We start from the raw sequence: 23,907 nt of genomic DNA, 5'->3' as shown, positions 1-23,907 counted from the left end.
TTGTACATAATCGATGGTGCAAAACTAGCAGCCCTACAGCAGCATAAAAGCCTAAATAACTTGACATTTTCCCACATCAATTGACAAGGTAATAGCATTTATGGACACCCTTTTTGAAGTACTAAAACATATTCCAACCTTACCATACACTCCTCTGGTCTGACTATTCCAACATAGTGGCCTTCAAAATGACTTAAAAACCATGAGCTTACAAAGCAACTACACTCTATTTGTATCCTTATCACTCCACATCATCAAAACAGTCATGAAATGACAAAAAATGAATAACTCTATGAGAAATTAGCCTCAAAGACTCTGTAACCCCAAAACCTCCAATTTGAGGCTTCAAGCCCTTGTTCCTTGGGGTTTCTTCAATGTCTTATTTCTACACACTTCCTGGCCTAAAAGATTTTTGATTCACCATAAATGGAGTAACATAAGACGATCCAAACACTTAGAAACCCCTCTCATTCTAGCCAAATGCTCATTTTTATATTGTACCTGTCAATTCATTAGTTTCTCATCACTGTTTCGTGAAGTACAATCAACATCTAAACTCCTCTCTGCATATAAAAGTTAGAAGACTATTATACATGTTAGATTGGCACATCCCATGAAGTTAGGTCCCTTTAGATTTCATGGGATGGTCACATCTTAAAGGAAACTAGGATTGTTGCAGAGATACACAAAAAATGAAGAGTATGAGTTATACAAAACATCTAAACTCTTAGCATAGAGTATATCAAATACATTCAGGGTAAGCAAAGAATGAAAATAAACTTCTAATACACCTTCCTCTTTCCCAAAATGGACAATCACATTAATTTGCAGAGATCCAGTGCTAGTTTTGCAGAAAAAAGATATGCTATGTTATTGTCTTTTATCAGTATGTGCATTTCCCAGGCTTCTCTGCCTACACAATACATTTCCCTTGCTAAAATAGAACTACCTATAACTATATCAACCAAAATTTGATGTTGAGTTGATTGGTTAAGGCTAAAAACCAGTAAACTACCCTTTCCCTCCAAATTTCTAAATAGCTATTGTTTTTTTTAAATATTTGAATTTCAAATGTCAAAAATAGCTTTATTTGAATAATCAACCCTTATCTAAATGTTGCTTAAGGTACTAGACCTATCCCATGCTCAACCTAAACTTCTTGTAAACATGACTTAGGTTTGGACAACATTAGTACAATACAAAAAAACTCTTAGTACTTTAAGGACATTACAAATGACTTTTAGTCCCTTGAGGACATTACAAAATAAACACATTTGATTACATTGTTTGGTCATGAAAACCATTATAACTTTTAATTCCTGTCCATTTGAATTGCTTGGATATCTCCTTGTCCTACTCACTCCCCTGATCTTCATGGTGTGTTTGTGTGTCTTCATAGAATGACCTTGGTGCTCCTGCACCAATAATTGACACAAAACTCAATCCTTAAGCCTAACATGTAGTGATTTCTTTTATTCAAAAGCTTGCTCTGTGTAAAGCCCAATTTATAGAAGAATTGTCTCTGCATTATTTAGTAAGTATAATTTGTAGAAGATATGAGATTTATACTTTATAATTTTATTGTCTTTCTTATATTAGTGCCTGTAATGAATTCTTCTTAAGTATTTTATTGTCATCATAGATTCATTTTTCACATGAAGTCAACTACCCTATATCGTAATAAATTGAACTCCATTTTAATAGGAATTTGATAATTCAGATGACATCCATCAACTTCTCTGAAGTGTATACATTTGTACTGTCTTCGTAAGGTTTAAAATAGAAAAAGATAGAAATGGGAGCTCAAAGACCTCCAAAGCCTCCAACAGCTATGAGGTAAGTATTGAAACCTTCACTAAAAAATTGAAGCACATATCAAATTTTAATGCTTTTATTATCATATTTTAAAATCTGCAAAGTAGAGTTCACATAAAGCAACAAAATTAAAGCTTAATAAATTAAAAATCTCATATATGTCTGGAAGTTACAATCTTTATAAATAATGTAAAGAAATGAAGTAAATCAGTTAACTCTCTTCTCTTGCTGAACAGACTGACTGCTTCTCTTTTTACAAAAATAATTTGACAACTATGAATTAGGGCCAAAAAAATGTATGGAATGTTGTCGGAAGTTTATAGTTGTCAACTTGTTGTAATGGTAAGCAGATACTAATTAACCTTTGATGACTTGGAAAGTCATGATCACTCCCAAAGGGTTGAGTTTGGATTCAATAACATATCTAACTATTTATGTTGAAAAAACTACCAGATCTGAAAAATGCCAGTTATTTTGTTGCTTTTTGGTATCATATTGATAGTATAACATATGTTTTGACTTTATGGTACTCATTTTTGTGTTAATGCTCTATTGATAAAGGTGAAGCATCCTATAAGAAAAAATCTTGCCATCTTAAAGAAGCTACCAACAAAAGATTCTAGCATGAGGATTCTTCTTCTAAGGAGGTTAGTCATTTTGTTGTGGATAATTATCTGTAGAAAAAATCATATTCTAGTGGAATCACAAGCTTATGGAATTTTGATTTTCAATAGTGAACAAATGGTTAATTGAAATGCCTTATTTCAAATTGAAAATCAAACAAAAAAATTGGTGCTCTCTAAATGATGAAGACATTCATTGTACTTTTCTAGCATAACATTAATAGATATTTGTTTTTTATCTTTAAATATTGCTATACTATCATGACATTTTTCATTTTATAATTTTTTTTTGTACTTTTTGAAAGAGAGATAAGAAATTTGTGTTTAATATTATTCAAAGTGCATTACATGAAACACATAAAAAACCAAGTACTTTGGGAAAGAATAACTCAGTTGTAGTGAAGAATGGGTCAACTATAGCTTTAAAAAATGGTAAAGAAGAATCAAGTGAGGACGAGTCTTCTGATGAGATACTCCATGGTTAAGCCAAGTCTTCAGTACATAATAAAGAAACTGAATTTCATAAATTGTTTTTTTGATAGTTGATTTGTTTAAATATTGGCCATCAAAAATTACTTAGTACATCTCATCTTTTTTCTGCATAGGAGCTTGCAGTTCTAAAGAATCTGAAGAAGATATTGTACCAAAGGTATATTTGGTGTTCTTTTTTAAGTGAAAATGTGACTCAAAATTTTGTATATTGTCATATTTCACATGCATAAAGGTCAAATTGTAAATAGAGGTGAAGCCGTATGGATTTAAGTTTCTTCTTCATTATTTATAATGCTCTCGATTCCTCCTTTGTAGCTGTAAAAATACTTGTTTATTTTTACCTTTCCAGATACCCTCTACTAGGTTCTTGAAGATTCCAAAATATCTTGGGCTGACCCCACTCTAGCATGTAGGCAAGTTTCTCGGCCAGACCATCCTTTGTTCCCAGACCATCCTTTGCATCTACCTATAAGGAAATGGGCACCCTTGAGCTAAACTATCTAGATTGTCGAGGGCATAGAATTGTAGGGCTTAAACTCCCTTTCGGTTCACCCTGGAGGTTTATTAGTTTGGTAAGACAATGAAATATGTACTAACTCCTACTTGGTTCACAAACCTAACTCCTTTCCTTTTTCTCCAAGTTTTGGCTTTACTACTATGGCAAAGCAACAGGTGTTATTCACCTTGAGGGTCTTCAAAAAATTCCTTCTCTCCAACCATCATCACACTAGATGCATGTTGGATCTCCTTCCTATCTTCTAGCAGTCGTCTCATGGTGTATTCCTTCCCATTTTTGGAGATGATGTAAACATTGCTCCTTCCATCATGCTTAGAATAGAAATCAAATTTCTAGGGCCTACTTAACAATAAGTGACAAGCATCCATTTTTGCAACATCATAGACAAACTTGTCTTTGTACTCCCCTATTTGAAATTGAACATGAATTTGTTCATTTACTATGATCTGCTGCTCCTTATTTAGCCATGAAACCTTATAAGGGTTAGGATGAGGCAACTAAAATGATCTGTGAGATGATTGTAGTACAAATGAAAAATGAAATTCATGTTGGTTTTTTAATATAGTGAAGCCAAGAAAAGGTGATGCTATTCTGTTCTTCAGTCTTCTGCCAAATGGGATAGTTGATGAAAACAGTCTACATGGAAGTTGTCCTATTATAGAAGGAGAGAAGTGATCTGCTACAAAATGGATACATGTGAAGGCATATGACTTCATTAAAATGGGCACTTCTGATGAATGCATTGATGAAAATGATGATTGTGCTAAGTGGGTTGCTGCTGGGGAATGCATTAACAACCCCACCTATATGATTGGCTCCCCACATTTTAATTGGATACACATTTACCCCCTGCCTCAACATCTTTCATTTCCTAAATATTCCAACATGTACAAAAAAGTTGAGAAAGATCGTTAGAAACAAACTAGTGCGCAATTTCTAGTCCACATCAATAATAGGTAGAAAACTCACCCACCATTTGGGAGGTGAGTGAGAGTCTACATATTGATTTTTTTCCACCTTTGGATAATTTCAAGCCTTAAGTTCAGTAGGGTCCCAACTACAAGAGGAATGTGGAAGAACCCATTTCGAGAGAGAATCAACAACAATCATTTCTAGATATTGACAATGTTTTATCTCAACAGTCAAGCCTTGTTGCGAATTAGGAGCAACAACATTTAGAGAAGGTTGCATGTGGCTAGATTGGACCACATCGACAACAAGAGGTGCGGTCAAATCCATTAGGCCACAAAAGGCTAGTTCAACAGAACCATAACATTGGGAGGAGTCATCATTACCCTATGGAGAGTCATTAGAGGAAGAGTTAGATGCACAAATAGTCAAATAATTATCATTTGTGTCCCTCCAAAAAGTGACAACGCCTCTTTGACATGTAGAAAGATAATCTATAACCAAATATCTTATGGAAAAGCATTGATGACTCCAAAAGGGGAGGTCCTCATAATCTAGTAGTTGAGCCCATGACCTATCCCATACCATGAGAACTTTCTCCCAAAGGAGAGCATTGGAGATGCCAATGTCAACTAGAATGTGAGGAAATGTATAATGACCTATAATACCCCTGTATTAGTATAAGTAATTTGGGACATTTTGGAATATAAGATTTATCTTAACAAATAACACATGAGACTGAATCAATGAAGGAATTGTGAGGGTGTATTTAATTATATGTTTAGCTTTAAGAATTTCAATCTATAAGACATCTATCTACTTGATAAGTTCCTAAAAGGTTCTATAAGGTCTTGATTTAATTAATGCATCAATTGAATTATTAATAGTGAGAAGTATCTCTATCCTTAATGTACTAGTTGGGATTTCTTATGATGCTTAGAACTTATTTTGCATCGTACATTGATCGTAGTATGTTTTTTAAATGCATCGTTAAAAGTGTAGTTTGATTCATATTTATTCAATATCATGACTTCAATACCTTGGATCATGCTTTATATGTTGGTTAGAGTTCTAATTCAATATCACACTTGAACACATTGCTTATGAATAAGTATGATTTGGTGTAAAGCCAACCCAACTAAAAGATTATGCTTATGTACATATATGTATGCTTATTTTATATGGTGTGACTTTTGGATGAGGCAAGACAGTCATAGTCACTTCTTCAAGAGATATACAGGATATCACACTCCTCCTTCCTTGCATGTCAACATTTTCTATGATCCATTATCACCTTGTCTTTTCTAGATCATTGTTTCAATAATGTGTTATAGAGTATGATCCATGTTCTTACAATCCATCGTTAGGATTATTATTATTATTTTAATTCATTATATTGATGGGTGTTTGAACACTTTGAAAATCTTTGTTATAGACCAAGAAATTAAGACTGCCTAATTTGTTTTCAGATTCAATTATTTTTATCATTTTTTCCTATCAATATTTTAGATCATGTTCTATGATCTACCATCACAACTTTCGTGTTCTCTAACTTCCTATCTTGATCATGATAGGTAATGGATATGCACCATTTCCATAATGTCTTGTTAATAAGTCATAAATATTGATGCAAAAGAGATTTATGAAGTCATATCAAAATCTTTGAAATTCATTAAATTTTGAGAAAAATAGTGTACACTAAGTAAACTACTTATAAAAATAATCTTTATTCACTCTAAATTTTAATTTTTTGAGTTGATTGTGTATTTTTGTAAACTCAGAATTAGAAATCATAGCTTTATCTATCATCATAACTTTTCTCTTTTCTAGCTCATTATCTTGTCCTATCTATTATAAACCTGACCACACTCATATGAAAAAGTCTTAATTTGTATCTTAAATTGGAAAGCTTCTAGACTTGATTGCAGGTATCTCCGAAATTATATTTATGATCTAGCATGAATTTTTGTTTCTTTTCAAGATCACTATACTAAATGATACATCATGGCAGTTCTCTTTTTCACTAATTCACTGTCTAGATTATGTATTCTAAAATATGAATTGCAAAGTCAATGCAAAAATGTTATACATGGTCAAAGTGAACTGCCCTCATTCTATTCATTTTGTTTTGGTGTTTATTTTATAGGAAGAGTATTTGGAGTCATTCAATATGATGACATTCTAACTTGTATCTTTTCAAAACTTGTTTAAACTAACCAGGTAAAAATGAAGCTTAAACCACCAAAAGAAAATTACAGGCTTGGCATTTTACACACTTTGAATGTATTGGTATCTTTTGGGGCCAATGCCTAGGTTTGTCTTCATTTTGTATATCCATTACCATCTCATTTTGTACATTCACATGTTTATAGATTCAAATTACTAAATGTTTGGCCAATGTTTTGGCAGCTCTATTTCTGAAGCATTGATAGATGGGAGAAGCAAAAATCAAATTTTTTACAAGTGCAGACAGGAATATCATCACCACCAGTTGGGGATATAAGAGTACAGTTCCATAATGATCAAGTTCACTTGTTGGTTGTTCACGAGAGCCATCTTGCTATTTATGATGCTTCTAAGTTTGACTGTTTGCATTATGTAAGTCTTTGTCAGCAATTTAGAATTCAAATTTAGTAAGTGATAATAATATAAGATACCTTCTCTATATGAGTGTAAACTGATATCACATTTTTTTGTATTGTAATGGACACCTCATGATTCTCTATCTGCTCCCATTTCAAGTGCGATATATTCATGCAACAACCTTCTCGTATTTTATGATTTAACTCAAAATGTATCCTTTGATTATTCATGTAGTGTCTATCCTCTAGTAATTGCATCACATCCATCTGACTCAAATTAGTTTGCTCTTGGAATGATTGATGGAGGAGTTTATGTCATTGAGCCTTCAAAATTAGTAGGAAAGTGGGGTGTGGGACCTCCTCTAGATAATGGTACCGTTGGATCAAATCCAACATTAAGCAATCAAGGTTTAGAACCAGCTCCAAGGTAGTTCATCATATTATAACATGGCAAATGGTGCCTTGTACTACCTTTTTATGTTTATCACTTACCTATCTGCAACTCCATAATCAATATTGATGATAGTCTCTTGCCCTCACCATTCTCCTTTTGATATATTAGTCTAATTGTAACCTATATATATCTTCAAGAGCATGGTGCTTCTTTGTGCATAAGTTTGAGCTTTTAGAGAAAATCATTCACTTATGAACATTCCATCAAAGATGATGTATACTGAGGAATTATGGCTTTTCTAGCTATTAAGTGGAAGTTTCACATTTTTTCAACATTCAAATAACTTTACTTTTATTGATGTAGCTGAACTATGAGTTGACAAATGGTAAGCTTTCAACTTTTGTGAAGCCATTATGGATGCAAATGAACTACAACTGGTGAGGTGTCAATTTTAAGGCAATTTTTGTTTCTATAGTACAATTCAATTGCTAGAAATAGGCTCAGTGATTGATTGCATTTTAATATTATGTCCTGGATGCTCTTGCCAAGGAATTGATAAATAAGCAGCCAAATAAGGGGTTATAGTTATATATGCTCTCTTATAATGATGCGATTGGGACTGTAAGTTTTTTTCTCACATTTATCTGTTTGAAAAATAGAGATTAGTTAGTGTTATTGGCTTTCATTCCTGATAAATAATTCTTTCCTAATTTTATTTTTCCTTGTAGTCTTCACAAGCAATAGTGTCTCAAGAACCAAAATTTAGATGGGCTGTGCCAATTACTGCAAAGGCTTTGCTCTCACAGGAGCCTTTTAAATTGCACAAAATTTGATTCTAAAGCACAATTGCTCAGTGGAGACTCAGGATATCGTGCACATTTCTTCCTCCTTCCCATTATTTTGTATGAAATAAATCATGTGATATGAACGAAACAATGGTGTGGAGGTAGAAATGTGCATGATACCCTAAGTCTCACATCGAGCAATTATGCTTTAGAATCCAATTTTATATAGTTTAGAAGGCTCTTATGAGAGCAAAGCTTTTCAAATAATTAGCACAGCTCATTTAAATTTCTAGCAAGCATTGATCTCAATTTTTACCAACATGTCTTCCCTTTGCTGTTGCATATATGGTAGCGCCATAGAAAATTAAGGGGTCTTGGTTGCAATTTTGATGCAAGTTGAAAGGGATCTTGGTCACAATTTTGATGCAAGTTGAAAGGGATCTTGGTCACAATTTTGACAACAATTGGTCTTTTTTGCCGTTGAATGTTTGGCTTTACAGTCAAAAAAGTCAAGGGGTGTACGTCAAAATTTTGACCAGCAATGGATGCAAATGAGGAAATAAGAGTTTAGACTGGACTAAGGAAATTGACGAAACTCATATCGGTAAAAATCTTAACACAATCGAATCCAGAAACATATCAGTACAATAGAATGGATTGTGAAAATTTGTTCTCTTTAATCATATCGGTAAGTTGACCTTTTTTGAGTCAAAATTTTGACGCATAGTTATTGTGATGAAAAAATGACTAAAAAAGATCGATGACAGGTTTAGTTGTCTATTTGACCAATTTTGGTCAGAATTTTGACCTTTTCTCATCAAAATTTAGGGCTAAATTTACTAGTGCACATTTTAGTAGTGACGTCCTCATAAGATAGCTCTAACAATTTGGTTAGTGGTTTGGGATGTTACACATGGGGGATGGCTAGGATCCATGATGGTCTTATGACACTATTAATGGTTGGGAGGAACCGTGTACTTAGTTTGGTTGTTCAGTTATTGTGATGTTATTTTTCTACATTATGATGTTTCTTTCAGTACATTCTTTTACTACTATGGTTTAGATGGATAGATGTTCCTCTTTCTTGTTTCATGTTATCTTGTTGTTTCCTTGATGTATGTGCATTTGGTACTCCCCGGTGTGGAGAAAATTTATTTCCTATCTTTTTACCTTTATATTTCTAGCTTACTAATTTGTATCCTCGAGCAGAATTGTACTTTCTTGTGTGTGAATACAAATGGTCTTGTGGTGTGTTGGGTTTCGTCATGCGGCTTGTGGTGAATCCTCACATGAAACCCCACACTAGTTTGGGTGTTTTGGCTGCTAGATCAAGAATGTCCTCATGCAAGATGGTGTTTCCTTGTGTGGCTCAATGTACTCTCTCATGCAAAGAGTGTAGTGCCTACCCTCGTTCACATCTTTTCTAGACTTATTTTTGCTATTATTATCAGACTATGTAGACTAGTTTTATGTTGATGGTTTAGTGGTGTTGTTTTAACACTATCAGATATTATGATAGGGATTCAGTTGATATATGATGAGATCATTTAGATTTTACATTTCATGTATGTATGATGATCATTACATTGTTTTCAGTTATTAATGATGATTAGTTAGATGGTTTATTATCTCATGTGTTTTATTATGGTTACTTACCCCATACTTGCATGTGTATGGTGTGTGTGTTTTCTTATTGTATGGTGTTTCTGATGTGGTTAAGGAAGGGAGTTGTAGTCACCTGCTTAGTCGGGATCTACACGATGCACCACTTCCTGCTATTGTCTATTTAGCTTAGCATTATATATTGTATGTACATGCATGGTTTTTTTGCAAGTTGCAGGTACCAGGTATCGACTTCCCTGAATTGCCAGGATGAGCGTACCCTATTATACTATCTCAATGATAAGAGAAGGGAGATAAATTCTCAAGTCCAAATCCCAAACCTAAAAACCATTTGTCCTAGTGAGTTAGGACAAATATCAAAGTTGAATACCCACCAAATGTGTCAGATGACATATTTCGTAATTTTTAACCCTTTAGATTTATTTTGTATGATTTGTTCTATGATGGGTTTTCATATTTTATCTTGGAGGTCTATGGTGAATTTTCCATTAATTAAGTCTTAATAAATAGATTTAATTAATAAATTATTTATTTGAGAAAATTAATAAAATATCATGATCTTTGATATTTTGATTGTAATTAATTAAATGTGAATTATTGAGGAAAGGAATTAAATAAAAGAAAACTAGAAATTAAAATTAATAATAATTATAAAATAATAATAAAGTAGTAAATAAAATAATAATAATAAAAGTTATAAAAAATTAAAATAAAAGTTATAAAATTTAAATATAAATTATTGGAGTTATAAGCTTGCATGGGAATTAACATGTGTCAACAACACGAAGGTTAGTGCATCAATTAAGCACAAAGTGTCTACAACTCTATGACTCATCAAAAATGTTGGAAAAGACCCATGCTTAGTTGGTGACACCTTCCAACTGTTTCAAGAAGCATTCCAAAAGTTTCTTGAGAGCTCTTTGTATTTAAGCATTCATAGAAGCTTAGAGATAGCGTGGAGAGCAATTGGAGCATTAGAGGACTCAAGAACTCTGAAGAAGGGAGCTTGCTCTGCGGGTTTTCTGAGGAAGAGCGAATTAGCATCAGAATTCAGGTAGATTCTTGTGATTTTACTTATGCTATTTTCGCATCATGCATTCCTGTCTTCATTGTGTTTGTGTCTGAAACTTCTCTATGATTGAATCTGTAATTTGAAATTGGAATCTAGATATGCTATTTGGTTGAGAAGAAAACAATAGAAAAACCCTAGATCCAATTAGGGAGAAATAATTAGATATGAATCGGATTTGGGTTCAAATTTATATTAAATTAGAAAGACAAGATTTGGAATTAAAATAGAAATTTTATGGTGAAAATTTGAATGATTAGATGTAATCTTTCTATCAATTATATTTTTGGATGCGTATGAATAAACCCTTTTATAGTTAAATTTAGAGAACAATTATTTTAAGAGGAAATTTTTAATTCATCACAACTGCCCTGTCGCTGCCCCTTGGATAGACCCGAACTCAGCCATTCATAACTTTTTATTGTGTTCAAATTTATTCGATCGCTCTAGTCAGAATTGGCACAACTTGGCCCTCTCCAACATATTTCAATTTCAGCCCGATCCAAAAGTTCATTAGGGAAATATGGCCATCGTATTGAGACTATTTTATTCAAGGACAAATATTTCTTCATTTCCCATAACCAAGAGTTCTTTATGCTAAAACTTCACAAAAAAATAATATACCAAAGCATGGAATGGGTTAAAGATATTATTGCAATCTTCCCTTATTAGAATCTTATTAATATGCATTAGTTTTATATGATTTATTATCTAATCTAATTAAATCAAATTTAATTAAGATTAGTTAATAGTAGAAGAAGTGTAATTAATTATTAGTCAATCTAAGTAAATGGATTTTTAAATGAGAGAAATTAAAAGAAAAGAGATTTTAATATAGTTTATATAGTGGAATTTTTATAATGTATATTGAATACTATTTAATATATATTAAATACTTTTAGAGTTGTTTAATGAAGATGATAATGTTAAGAATTTGGAGATTATTCATGTTAAAATCTACAATGAGTCTTATTGGTTTGTGATAGGGATCTTTTTCAAACAACGTTTATATAGACAAAATATTATTAGTACAATTAGCAAATGGAGTCTAATAGTTTTGAAGAGAAACTTTTATCTATCAAACAAATACATGGGTTAGGAAAAACGTGAACTTTCTCCACTTAATATAATTTGGGAATACGTAAACTGAGACTTTTAAATTCAAATTTGAAAACTTAGCAAAACCAAAACATGTGTTTGCATCGTGTATTCTATATGCTTCTTGTTTTGGGTTTTGGGTTAACTAGTGTTGACTAGTCCTAGGTTGTTACCAGAGGCTCGGGGGTTATGAGATGTGTTGGCATGTTGATCTTATTTGGTCTCGATCTTTATAAGCCCAACAATGGTAATGTGATTGTATGCTCTATGAAATGTTTGTATTTACTGTTTGTATTTGTTCATCAGTCTTCATGTGTGAAGCTGAGATGTATGTGTGTGAGACACTTGAGCTAATCATTTTTGAGTTATCGATCAGATATCCTTGATTATTTTCTAGTCGCCATGATGGGACTGAGATGTGGATTTATTCTTGATGATGTCATGTTGTGACATGTTTGACTCAACCATTTTTGGAGTCTTCGATCAGTATGATTGAGATATATATTTTGGTTATTGAGAACCATTGGATACTTTGATTATCAGTGATACTTCAGTTACCAATAGAGAGCTATTGTGTTCATAATTTTCTATGGATGTTTGCTCATGGAGATTTGATGCTTTTATGCATATTTGATGATTTTATGGATTATATTTTGTGATTTTGAGATTTATGAGTCCATGAGCATTAGGGTAGGATATCTGCATGTAGTGACGGGAAGTGGCTTGCAATGGGAGCTGGGGCCCTAAGAGGCTTCTAGGGTAACTCATTGTAAGTTGGATTAATAAGTGATAACATTCACACCTAATACTAACAAAATGAACCTAAAAAGATAAGTGTTTTGTTCTCGCCCATACCTTGAGTGCTTGTACAGGCTAGGATGGGAGTAGTGAGACGCATGGTTGCGACCTTGTATTCCATAGTATGCCTCATCAGTATGAGAGGGTACTAGTGGCCGCATGAAATCAGTATGGACCCATGGAATTTAGCTAACTGCCAGGGTAACTTGTATGTGATAATTGTGACGACACTTTTTTGCTTGCATAGTAGGTTCCTACATGTCATTGTGTGCCTCTGGGATTAGATGTTAGTTTTGTGATTGAAACCTTTGAGTTAGTATACTTTTAGGATTTTTTGACTATAGAGATTTGTGCTATGTGTTATGGATAGCCTATTTGGGACTTGAGATTATCTCCTCAGCACGGTGGGAGTGGACCACTTAGGTACCACACGGTTAGGTGGTAGTGTATTTTTCACTCTTATCATTTGAGATTCATTGAGACATCGTGGCTGATGCATCCTTCGTGATGGTGGATATGTATCCTTTCATTGATGATTAACATATGTTAGATGATGTTATCTTATGCTTATATTTGCATGTTAGATTAATTTCTACATATGATGTTGTATATGTTAGGAGTGACATTCCTACTATGTTAATATCGATGATCTCTTCGGTGATTTGGGATGTTATGCACGGAGGGATGGCTAGGGCCCACGATGATCTAATAATGCTATTAACGGTTGGGAGGAACCGTGCACTTAGTTACTTATGTTTGATCTTATGATGGATGTATATGTCTTTTATGATGATGTATCATGTGATTATCTCTACTTTGATGTATCATGGATTAGAATAGGATGATGTACCTTATTTCACATATGTATATTCTTTTAAGCCTTCATACCCTATGACATGTATAGTGGATGATTGAACATTTGGAAATGTAATGTATGAACATTGGACTTATAATTATTATTTTATGTGGTTGTTGTACTAGATGGATTCATGTATGTAATTCAATATTAAGGGATCTTAAAGAATGTAATTTGTTATGTATGTTATGTTTACTTTTCAGATGGGCATTGCTATTGCTTCCATTATTGTGAATAAGTTATGTATGGTATTTACTTTCATGTAAAAAAAAAAAAAAATGTTACCAATCTTAGTGAAATTCTAGGTTAATTCTTTGGATCCCTTGGCGGGGCATTACAAAGAGGTACTTCCTTGCACGAGACTGTCAGTTGTTATTCTCTTGCATGAAAAATAGGGGGCCTCTCCGCTATTTTTTGGAGAATGAAATTTGGGCTTTTGAGTACCCTTTAGGATTTCTTGTGGTTCCATGATTTGAAAGATCACATATTTTGTGTTGTAATATCATCTTTGGCTTTCGTTCTTCTATTTGGCCATGTCAATTAGGTTGTTGCATTTGGAGATTTGTTGGTTGTTGGGATTTTTGGTGCAGTCTTTTGTTGTGATCTTTGTGATCCATGTATTATGTTGTCTTGTGCATTCATACTTGTTAAAAAATAATCTTGGCTTGTATTGAATCATTGTTCCAAGGATCTTCAGGTAGGGCCTTGCAGTGGAGACAACCTAGAGGAGAGGACCGTATCTTGATGATGCGAGTGATGATGAAGTAATAATAACAAACCCTAATCTAGAACCCAAGGAAGATCAAGATGAGGAAATATTATTGAGAGTATTGTCTAGGGCACATTCAAAGCCTTATGTGGAAGTTGTTCCTTATTATAGAAAATTGGACACCAAAGTTGTGTTGAATTGGATCTTTATGGAAAATTTCTCTGAGTTTGAAGGCACTCTTGATAATGGAAAGGGGAAGATTGTAGTCACTAGGTTAAAAGGTCATGCTTCACTATGGTGGGAGCATTCGTAAACTAATAGAGAAAGAAGAGGGAAAGAGAAGATTAGGACTTGGTTGAAATTGGTGACAAGATGAAGAAGAAGTTCCTTCTTGCTGATTACCAAGTTATCTTGTTGAGAAAGATGCAAAATTTAAGACAAAAGAACATGATTGTGAAGGACTATACTGAGGAATTCTATAGATTAGAAATTAGATTTGGACATGTTGATGATGAGGTCAGGAAAGTTGCAATGTACCTGAATGGTTTGAGATTTGGAATTCAAGATGAAATAAGTTTTGTGAAATTGGAAAGTGTGGAGGAAGTATATCAATATGCCTTGAAAGCTGATGTGATCTTGACAAAGGAGTGTACGAAAGAGGAATTGGATCAGATAATAAAGAATGAGACATGGGAATTGGTCCCTAGACCAACAAACAAGAATGTGATAGGAACTAAATGGGTATTCAGAAACAAGATGAATGAACAAGGAAAAGTTGTAAGGAACAAAGCATGATTGGTATGCAAAGGTTACTCATAGCAAGAAGGAATATACTATGATGATACTTATGCTCCTATGACAAGAATAGAAGCAGTAAGGTTATTATTAGCTTATGCAACACTTAAGAAATTCAAAGAATATCAGATGGATGTCAAGTCAACATTTCTAAATGGAGAACTTGAAGAAGAGGCATGCATAGAATAGCTTGAAGGTTGTCCCTTGATAGATGACAAGGACATAGTATGCAGACTAAAGAAAGCATTGTATGGCTTAAAGAAAGCACCTAGAACTTGGTATGCAAGGTTGGACAAGAATTTGACAAAGCTCAGATATAGCAAAGGTATGACAGATAGTAATCTCTATTGGAAAGAAATTGATGATATCATATTTGGAGAAAATGATGATGAAAGTGACATGTTTGCAGAAGAAATGAAGAAGAAATTTGAAATGAGCATGATAGGACAGATGAAATATTTTCTAAGATTACAAATTGTGCAGGACGAAGAAGGAATCTTTATTTCTTAGACTAAGAATTTGAAAGATTTATCGAAAAGGTTTGGTTTGGAAACATGTAAACCCATTGAAACACCTATGGTAATTGGACATAAGTTATCTACAAAGTATGAGACACCTACTATTGAGAAAAAGAAGTATAGATCTATGATCGGAGGATTGCAATATTTGATTCGCACAAGGTCGGATATAGCAAATGCAGTTGGAATTGTCGTAAGATTTCAAGCTGATCCCAAAGAAGCACATTATGCAACAATCAAAAGAATATTTAGATACCTAAAAGGAATGCTAGAGTTTGGACTATGTTATGATAAATCTAATGATTTCACTCTATATGCTTACACCAATGCAGATTGGATAGGTAGTATGAATGACAGAAAGAGCACTGGTGGCAGAGCCTTCTTTCTTGGAGGAAGATTGGTTTCTTGGCTAAGCAAGAAGAAGGATTGTACCTCACAAAGTATAACATAAGCATAATATGTTACAATATCAAACAATTGTAATCAAGTTGTTTGGATGAAGTAGATGCTGAAGAATATAAGGATAGAATTTAGTGAACCTGTTGTCATATACTATGGCAACACAAGCACAGTAAATATGTCAAAGAATCTAGTGTTGCATTCTAAGATAAAACACATTTCTATCAAGTATCAAATCTTGAGAGAGAAATTTGCAGAAAAGGAAATTAGATTGGAGTATGTAAGCATAAAAGAGCAGATTGCAGATATTTTCACTAAGCCTCTTCCCAAAGAGACTTTTAAGTATTTGTGAGGTATGCTAGGGGTTACGCCCCTTCCTACATCAGAGTAGATATGAAAAAAGTGCATCAATCCAGTGTAATAGAGCATTATTTTTGTATGGACTGAATGTTGATGCTTCCTGGATAGGGGAGTATCTATGATGGATAGAGTCATCAAGGACTCTTATTGGATGTTGTTTTTGAAGAGTGTCTTTGGACACTTGAGCTAAGTAAGAATTTGTTGTATTAGAGTTTTGATGGTTTTTGAAACCTTTGAAATTGATGTCAATGGGAGAGAAGTTCAACATGAAAAACAAGCAAGTGCAACATGTTCGGGAGAAGTTTAATAGTTTGGAAGAAAATAATTTGGGAGAATGATTGATGAACAGGATTTGAAAAGAAAGGTTAACAGTCTTTTGTTGGTATTTTTGGAACTAGATGTTTTTCATCTATGTTGCCATCAATTCCAAAGGGGGAGATTGTTGGAAGCATGAATTCTGATAATATTCTTATGGGGGAGTATTGTAGATCATTATCATGATGATATGTTACATTCATGATTGTGTTTGTCATTGATGTCAACATAGCAATTTCTTGTGTTATCTGATAGAAGAACAACAGAAAGATCAAGTTGATATGAATAGATCATCGAGCATTTTCAATAGTGAGGTTAAAGAGAGGTATAACTAAGTGTCTAGTATATACAGCTAACCTTAGAAGCATAAGATATTAAGTTTGGAAGAAGTTATGCATGTTTTAGTAAAAATAGTTCTGAGATAGACTTTACAAAGGCATGTTTTGGTAAACTTTTTAAATCTCTTAGCAGATTTATTATTCTGAGAAGCCAAAGTTATAGATGTGAACAAGACATGTTGGTGATGGCATGGCTAAGTTCACTCATCATAATGTTATGTGTACAAAAAGTTATTCAAGTTACAAGGAGGAATATTAATGTTATCGCTAAGTGTAACATGTTCTTAATGTGGTCCTATAATAATTAATTAAGAAGGTGTAACAACCGACTCAGGAAATTGTTTTATGGATTCAGTATAAAAGAAGGACATTTTCCTTTATAAAAAATAAGAATGTATGGATGTATGCGAATTATTGAAGAGTGGAATACGAAGATAAGCTGAGCTAAGCATAAGTGAAGGAAACTTCATTGCTGAGCTTTTATTGTATGATCAGAAGTTTGATACTTGGATCCAAGGTTCGTGACCCAGTCTACAAGGTCTAACAGTGATTGGTCTGGTTGACAAGATAGAGGAAAGAAGTTTACAGTACAATAAACACAATTATTATGCAAGATAGTTGAGAGATCAGTTGGACAGTTAGTTCAGTTGTCTTGCCTCAGAAGTTGTTTGGATAGTGGATTCATCTGTCTTCTATAACTCCTAATAGGGTTGGAATCTCCTAAAAAGGATTCAAAGTCTCCTAATAGGGACTCATATGTACTAAATATTGTAATAGACTCCTAACAGGGTCCATCCTCTAACAAGGAATATTTATATTAGTACATCATCTTGTGGACATCATTCCCACCAAGGTTTTCCCTTTGACCAAGGGTTTCCCTAGTTAACATATCTGGTGTAATTGTCTATGTGTGTCTTGTTATAAGAAAGATAAATGATTTAATTATTAGATAAATGATTCGCCCCACCCCACCCTCCCCTTTGAGTTATCTTGGTGGACTATTATTTCTAATAGAAAGAAGTTAAAGTACAATATATACAATTATTCTACAAGGAATAGTTGGGAGATCAGTTGGACAGTGAGTTCAATGATCTTGACCCAGAAGTTGTTTGGACAGTGGGTCCTTCTATCTTCTACAACTTCTAATAGGGTTGGCACAATTCCTAAAAGGCTTGGAATCTTCTAACAAGGATTCAAAGTCTCCTAACAGGGACTCATATGTACTAAATGTTGTAATAGACTCCTAATAGGGTCCATCATTCCCACTAGGGTTTTCCCTCTGATCATGGGTTTCCCTAGTTAACATATCTGGTGTAATTGTCTATGTGCATCTTGTTATGGTTGCCGTCTACTTTAGTTGAATGGATAAGATTGTTTAAAGTTGATAAATGTTTTAATTTTTGGATAACTGATTGAACGCCATCCCCACCCCCTCGTCCGTCGCCTCTCAATTATCTTGGTGGACTATTGTTTCTAACAAGATAAAGAAAAGCTCACTCTTAAGTTCAACACATGTCTTGTGTTGATGAAAGCCATAGAATCTGTCGTAAAATCTACTACTACCACATGGAAGAACATTTACAACCTGCATCAACCGAGTGATTTTGTTGTTCATCTTAGCAATCCAACGGTCAGAATGCACTCCATCTGGTCCGGGTCAAATCGACCATCCAGCCCCGGATTAGTCGCCTCCAACAGCCTCTCCTCTTTCACCAACCTCCATACGACCTCCACCAGAACGGCATCGCCGAGGTCGGTGGCAGCGACGTCTAACGGGCGGCACCCGCAGGCGATCTCCAAGAGCACGACACCGTAGCTGAAGACGTCGGACTCTAGGGTGGCTTTTTCGGTGAGGGATCTTTCTGGTGCAACGTAGCCGACAGTGCCGCCGCCGATGCTAGTGGTGAGAGAGGCGGAGGTGGTGGTGGAGAGGTGGAGGAAGCGGGCGAGGCTGAAGTCGCTGAGGCGGGCGTAGTAGTGGGAGTCGACCATGATGTTGCTGGTCTTGACATCACGGTGGACCATTGTGTACTCGCACTCCTCGTGTAGGTAGAGGAGCGCCGCCGCCAGGCCTCGACAGATGTTGAGGCGGTGGGGCCACTGCAGTGGGACGGAGGAGTCGTAGAGGAGCTGGTCCACACTGCCGCTGGGCATGTAGTCGTAGACGAGGAGTAGCTCTCCGCCTTCGTGGCACCACCCTTGCAGCTGCACCAGGTTCCGGTGTCGTAGGCCCCCGATTATTATAACCTCCAAAAGGTACTCTCTCTCGCTCTAGCTCGAGCTCTGCGAGAATCGCTTCACCGCCACTGCCCGCTCTGAATCGCTGCATCGTATGTTCCTTGCGAGGAAATGCATTAGTCCACGTGGAATTAATGCACTTTTTAAAGTGGACTGATAATAATAAAAATTGTACCTTTGTAGACATCTCCAAATCCACCTTCGCCGAGGAGTTGTTTGGGATCGAAGTTGTTAGTGGCACAATTGAGGTCCTCGTATGAGAATTTTTTTGGAAACACGTCCCAATCGTAGGCCTTTGTTATTTCCTTGCTCAGGTCGGATGCTGGGTTTGATTTCCCGTCCTCACTGGTTGGTGTTAATGGGATTTTTGTCCTCTTTATCCTTACTATGTACAACAGTATTGCCAGGAGGAGTGCCAGTGAAAATGAAGAAACAATTAATGTTGCTACCAGCACCTTATTTATTCTGTTTTGGGATTCGCCAGAGCACGTCTTCAATGTCCATGAGTGAATTGTATGGTACTCACTGTCGTCACCTGTGCTAGCAGAAAATCCCACAAATACCTCTTCGCCAACTATATACCTACAAGTATAAAAATTAAATATGATTTAGATAACAACCAATTTAAAACAGTACAGATTTTAATAGTAAGGAAAGAAACAAATGCTGTCTTGGATTGTAAAAACATGACAAATACTTAAAATATTTAAGAATTTATTATTTGTATAATAACTAGAAATGAATTTACTTTTAGAGAACAAATATTATATTTTTATATTAAGTTATTATTTTTAATAATATTTAGAATAGAGAATCGACAAAATTAAAGATTACAATATATTTTTTATAACAACAATATCATTATATATTTTTGTAATAAGAATGCTAAAATTGGTCATCATATTATTTTTGATAAATGGCAAAAATGATATAGTATAGTTCAACTGTAATGATGTGATCCTTTTCATCAAGATTCTCAAAACTCTATAAAGTTGTTATTGTAGATTGATTGATCTATGTAGAATATAATCTCCCATATTATATTCATAGATTTGTCTAACAATATTTAGATTATTTTATTTTTAGTAATTATTTCAATCTTAAAAAATTGATACTTGTTACAATTTTTGTTAAACTATTTTTTACAATTACTAGAGATATGATGGTGATCATGGTTGAAACATGTGATCTATTTTTGCAAGAGTATATATTTATTGTTTTATAAATTATAACATGTGATTGTGAAGAATGAAATGAGTCGTTATAAACTACTCCTTAAACATAGATCAATGAGTTTTACTCAAAAACTATAAAATGAAATTCTAATAATATTTCATAATAGTTTAACTCATCTTAATCAAAAAAATACTAAGAAAACTTAAACTTCTACAATCAAAATGAAGGGACTCTCTGTCTATCATTGTAATGAAAGATTAATATGAAATCAACACTAGGAGAAAACACCTAGCAGCCACTACGGATAACTTGGGCCCCTAAAAAATGTAAAGATTTCAATTTTTGACAAAAATATCAAAAAGTCTCATCTACTGGTAGTTAATGTTCAAAACTTCAAAGCGAGTCAGCTATTTTGTGAACTATTTTAAAAACCGTAATTAAGAAGTATCTATGATCAAACTATCTCTTCCCCTCTATTTTTAAGAAAAACATTTAAAAAGAACAGCTCTCTTTTAATATTCAATATCTTTAAACATTCAACCTCTCAAATCTTGTGTACCACCTTACATTCAGATTGGGATTCAGACGCTGTTAAAGAATGTTATATGTAAAACCACCTAGTTTTTTTCTACCCGGTAAAACTACCTAATGTGATACAATATGGCTACCTGGTTTTGTTTATACCACCTTAAAATTTTCTCTATCTGTAGTTTCATCTCCTTTCACAGATTAAAATGGATGAGAGGGGAAAAAATTGTGAAAAGGGTTGAAAATGTACCTGGAAATATTCAACTGACAGGAGAGGACCAAATCTGTGATGCTAGGATCTCCAAGAGAAGCATTAATGGCGTAGACATTCAGTCTTCCTGTAACTCCATCATATTTGATCTTCACATTGATTTCATTTTCAGCTCCTAGATTGATCCCGTAATTTCTCAGCATCGACACGCAGGCAGAGCTAACATTGTTGATATCCAGGCCAGCATGATTGTTATCCAGGTCAAATGGATTCATGTACAGATCAAATTCAACAGCCACTCCATAATTGCTCTTACTGGAAGTTGAATTGTAAAGGCCAAGGTTGCCGCCACCGCTATTGTTTGGGATTAATTTGTGCAAAAAAAGCCCAAACGCCAGGCCGTCGCCACTGCCATTGAATTTAGGCCTTTTAATGGAGAGAGTGAAAGTAGTCTCGAAGGAAAGCGTGAGTCCCGTGGCTTGATCACAGATCTTTATTGGTTTAGAGTACACGGCCCTTCCAATGCTATGAGCCAACCCGTCGGCCATTAGTTGTAGCACGCAGTTCTCGAATGTAGCGTTTCCTAGGGTTTCAATGCCATCCGGGGATTCGAACGTTGGATAGCTGAAATCGACGGAGGGTAACTTTGACGTGGCCTCTGATCCAAACAAGAAAATCAGACATAAAGCTAGACTCTAACCATAAGTGCCCATGAAATTCAAGCAGATGTTTATTTTGGCTCCAAAGATTTTAAATATTTTATGCCCTAGCTGTATCTCTAATTGGGGATCTTCTTAGCAACTGAACTTGAAAATCTATCAAGTGACAGAATTTCAAAAATCTTCTCGGTAAGTCTCGTCAATTATAAAATTGAGAGAAATTGCTTGGGCAGCGATTACTGCGTCTTACTGAAAATCTTATCTTCAAGAAGTCTGGAATCTTCATTGCAGCAGTCCAGGTGAGATTTGCCCTAGTTTTCAAGTTATTTATGCCCTTACTGGAAATCTTCTCTCCAGATAGCTAATGTTTCCCCCTGTCTTCAAGCTATTCCTACCCTAACTGGAAATATTCTCTGTAGCTGAGTTCGAGAATCTGTTATTTGACGGAGCTTTGATAATCTTGTCCGCTCCTGAAATTTACTCTCTTACACCTTCAAAAGTAAAAGCAGCAGAAATTACTTTTGCTAAAGGCTGCACATATGCTCTTCAAAACCTCCTGCCATCCAAATTCAAAATCTCTGCCCCTGAACTTAAAGAATTCTCTATTGGAGATTCTCTAAAGTTGGAAGAATTCTCTGAGCCTAATTCTACTGAACCTCTAGACAGAGAGCATCAGCACAAATTGTTGGGGTTAGCCAGCCCCAACATATTTCTCACTGAAAACACCTTTAAGATTTTTCGAGACTAATTCAAATTGTTTATGCACATTGAGCTTCAGAAGAAATTTCTTGTTCTGAGTTCCTGCCCGTATCTCTTATTAAATCTCTTTTGCAGCTCAACTAATCTTGAGATTGAGGTTTTCCCTAGACCGTCACATTTTTATATTTGCATCCAAGCTTGAATTCATGCCTTGCCAGAAAATTTGCTTTGAAGCTTTGAATTTGAGCCTTACCAGAAAATTGCTAGGAATCTTGAATTTGTGCCTTACCAGAAAACTTTCTGTTCTGAGATTTGAAATCTCTCTGCAACCGCAGTGTAAAAATTTTCTCTACATCTGAACTGTACTGAACCTTTAGGATTGAATTTTCTTCCTATCTTTTCTTAGATTTGCATTCAACCCATACAAAAATTCTTGGGCTAGCCCCTTGTGCATATATGGTATTTCAAATATTCTCTGCAGCAAAGTCCTAAGATCCTTCACACGGTCAAGTTTCAAGCCCGACTTTGACCATCTCAAATTTTTCATGAGCCATCAGATCATTTATGTGTCCGGGCCTCGAGAGACTTCTTGGTGAGCTTGAGTATTTATATAAGTTTTTTTCCCTAGAACAACGTTTCAAACAATCTCGTTGGAAGGGTTTTTTACAGTGGAAACTTTCTGATTCAACGAAGGTTAAATCTGAGATTTTTATCTGCTCAGCATAAAATAATGGAGATGGGCATTTGTCTGATCGAAATTGTTTAAAGATGAGAAGACAATTCTTACTGCTCACAATGCTGTACGTCAACAACCTTCACACGCTCTTTTCATACTCCATTTTTCAGACAAGACATTGTCCTCATCTGTTTGTCATATAGTTTGCAGAATGATTATAACGTGTTGCGTGTATACAATGATTTAAAATGACAGATAAAAATTCCTTAGATGCTGGAATAATGCAATTTTTGCGTAGGCCTGCTAAACCTCATGGGAATGCAGCCACAAACTCTTGTATTACAGCAATGCTCATAAATTAATCGCCATCTCTCCATATCTTTAGCTTTCATTTGTAGGCTGTTACGTTGTAGGCTGGAGTGCAACTGTCATATTATCACAATTGTTTTTAGAGCATTTTATATTAACATTAACTCTTAAAGTTGCGAGAGGATGAAATTTGATAAATTATATTGATAATCAATTAATTAAATCAATCAAATGTGTTGTGATGGGTTCTATAGATTTTAATTTTAGTGTTGTTGATCTATACAGTGTTTTTTTAAATGTGTGCTTCCCTAATATATAACTGATCTTTCAAATTTATAAAAGCTTTAATTATATTTAATAAAAAATATCAAATTTATAAAAGCTTTAATTATATTTAATAAAAAATAAATAGTTAT

General features: G+C 34.5%; 1 protein-coding gene across 2 annotated transcripts; it reads right to left on the bottom strand.

Annotated features, from left to right (window-relative positions):
* Positions 1–798: 798 nt before the first annotated feature.
* On the bottom strand, positions 799–23,296 carry LOC149531688 (putative L-type lectin-domain containing receptor kinase S.5). 2 transcript variants are annotated; one of them, XM_089810937.1, is made up of 3 exons: positions 21,188–23,296; positions 19,689–19,815; positions 799–1,415 (listed from the first exon to the last, which is right to left on the bottom strand). In XM_089810937.1, the coding sequence occupies exons 1-3, from the start codon at positions 21,694–21,696 to the stop codon at positions 1,173–1,175; spliced, it is 879 nt and encodes a 292-aa protein (XP_089667063.1). In that variant the 5' UTR covers positions 21,697–23,296; the 3' UTR covers positions 799–1,172. The 2 variants fall into 2 exon arrangements, with proteins under 2 accessions (XP_089667063.1, XP_089667062.1); XM_089810936.1 differs by lacking the exon at positions 799–1,415 and adding an exon at positions 19,145–19,310 and having other exon boundaries at positions 19,409–19,815.
* Between the last annotated feature and the right edge of the window lie 611 nt (positions 23,297–23,907).

Source organism: Cupressus sempervirens, chromosome 11, assembly GCF_028749045.1.
Source record: "Cupressus sempervirens isolate cs-2001-9-10 chromosome 11, ASM2874904v1, whole genome shotgun sequence".
NCBI lineage: Eukaryota > Viridiplantae > Streptophyta > Pinopsida > Cupressales > Cupressaceae > Cupressus > Cupressus sempervirens.
This window is presented reverse-complemented; position numbering and strand designations above follow the sequence as displayed.

Excerpts from the sequence above, each read along its gene's own strand:
- LOC149531688 (XM_089810936.1), bottom strand. The coding sequence starts at position 21,696 with ATGGCCGACGGGTTGGCTCATAGCATTGGAAGGGCCGTGTACTCTAAA. Across the intron at positions 19,816-21,187 it reads TGTCAGTTGAATATTTCCAG|GTATATAGTTGGCGAAGAGG; the intron begins GTACATTTTCAA and ends TTATACTTGTAG. Across the intron at positions 19,311-19,408 it reads ATTTGGAGATGTCTACAAAG|AGCGGGCAGTGGCGGTGAAG; the intron begins GTACAATTTTTA and ends GCAGCGATTCAG.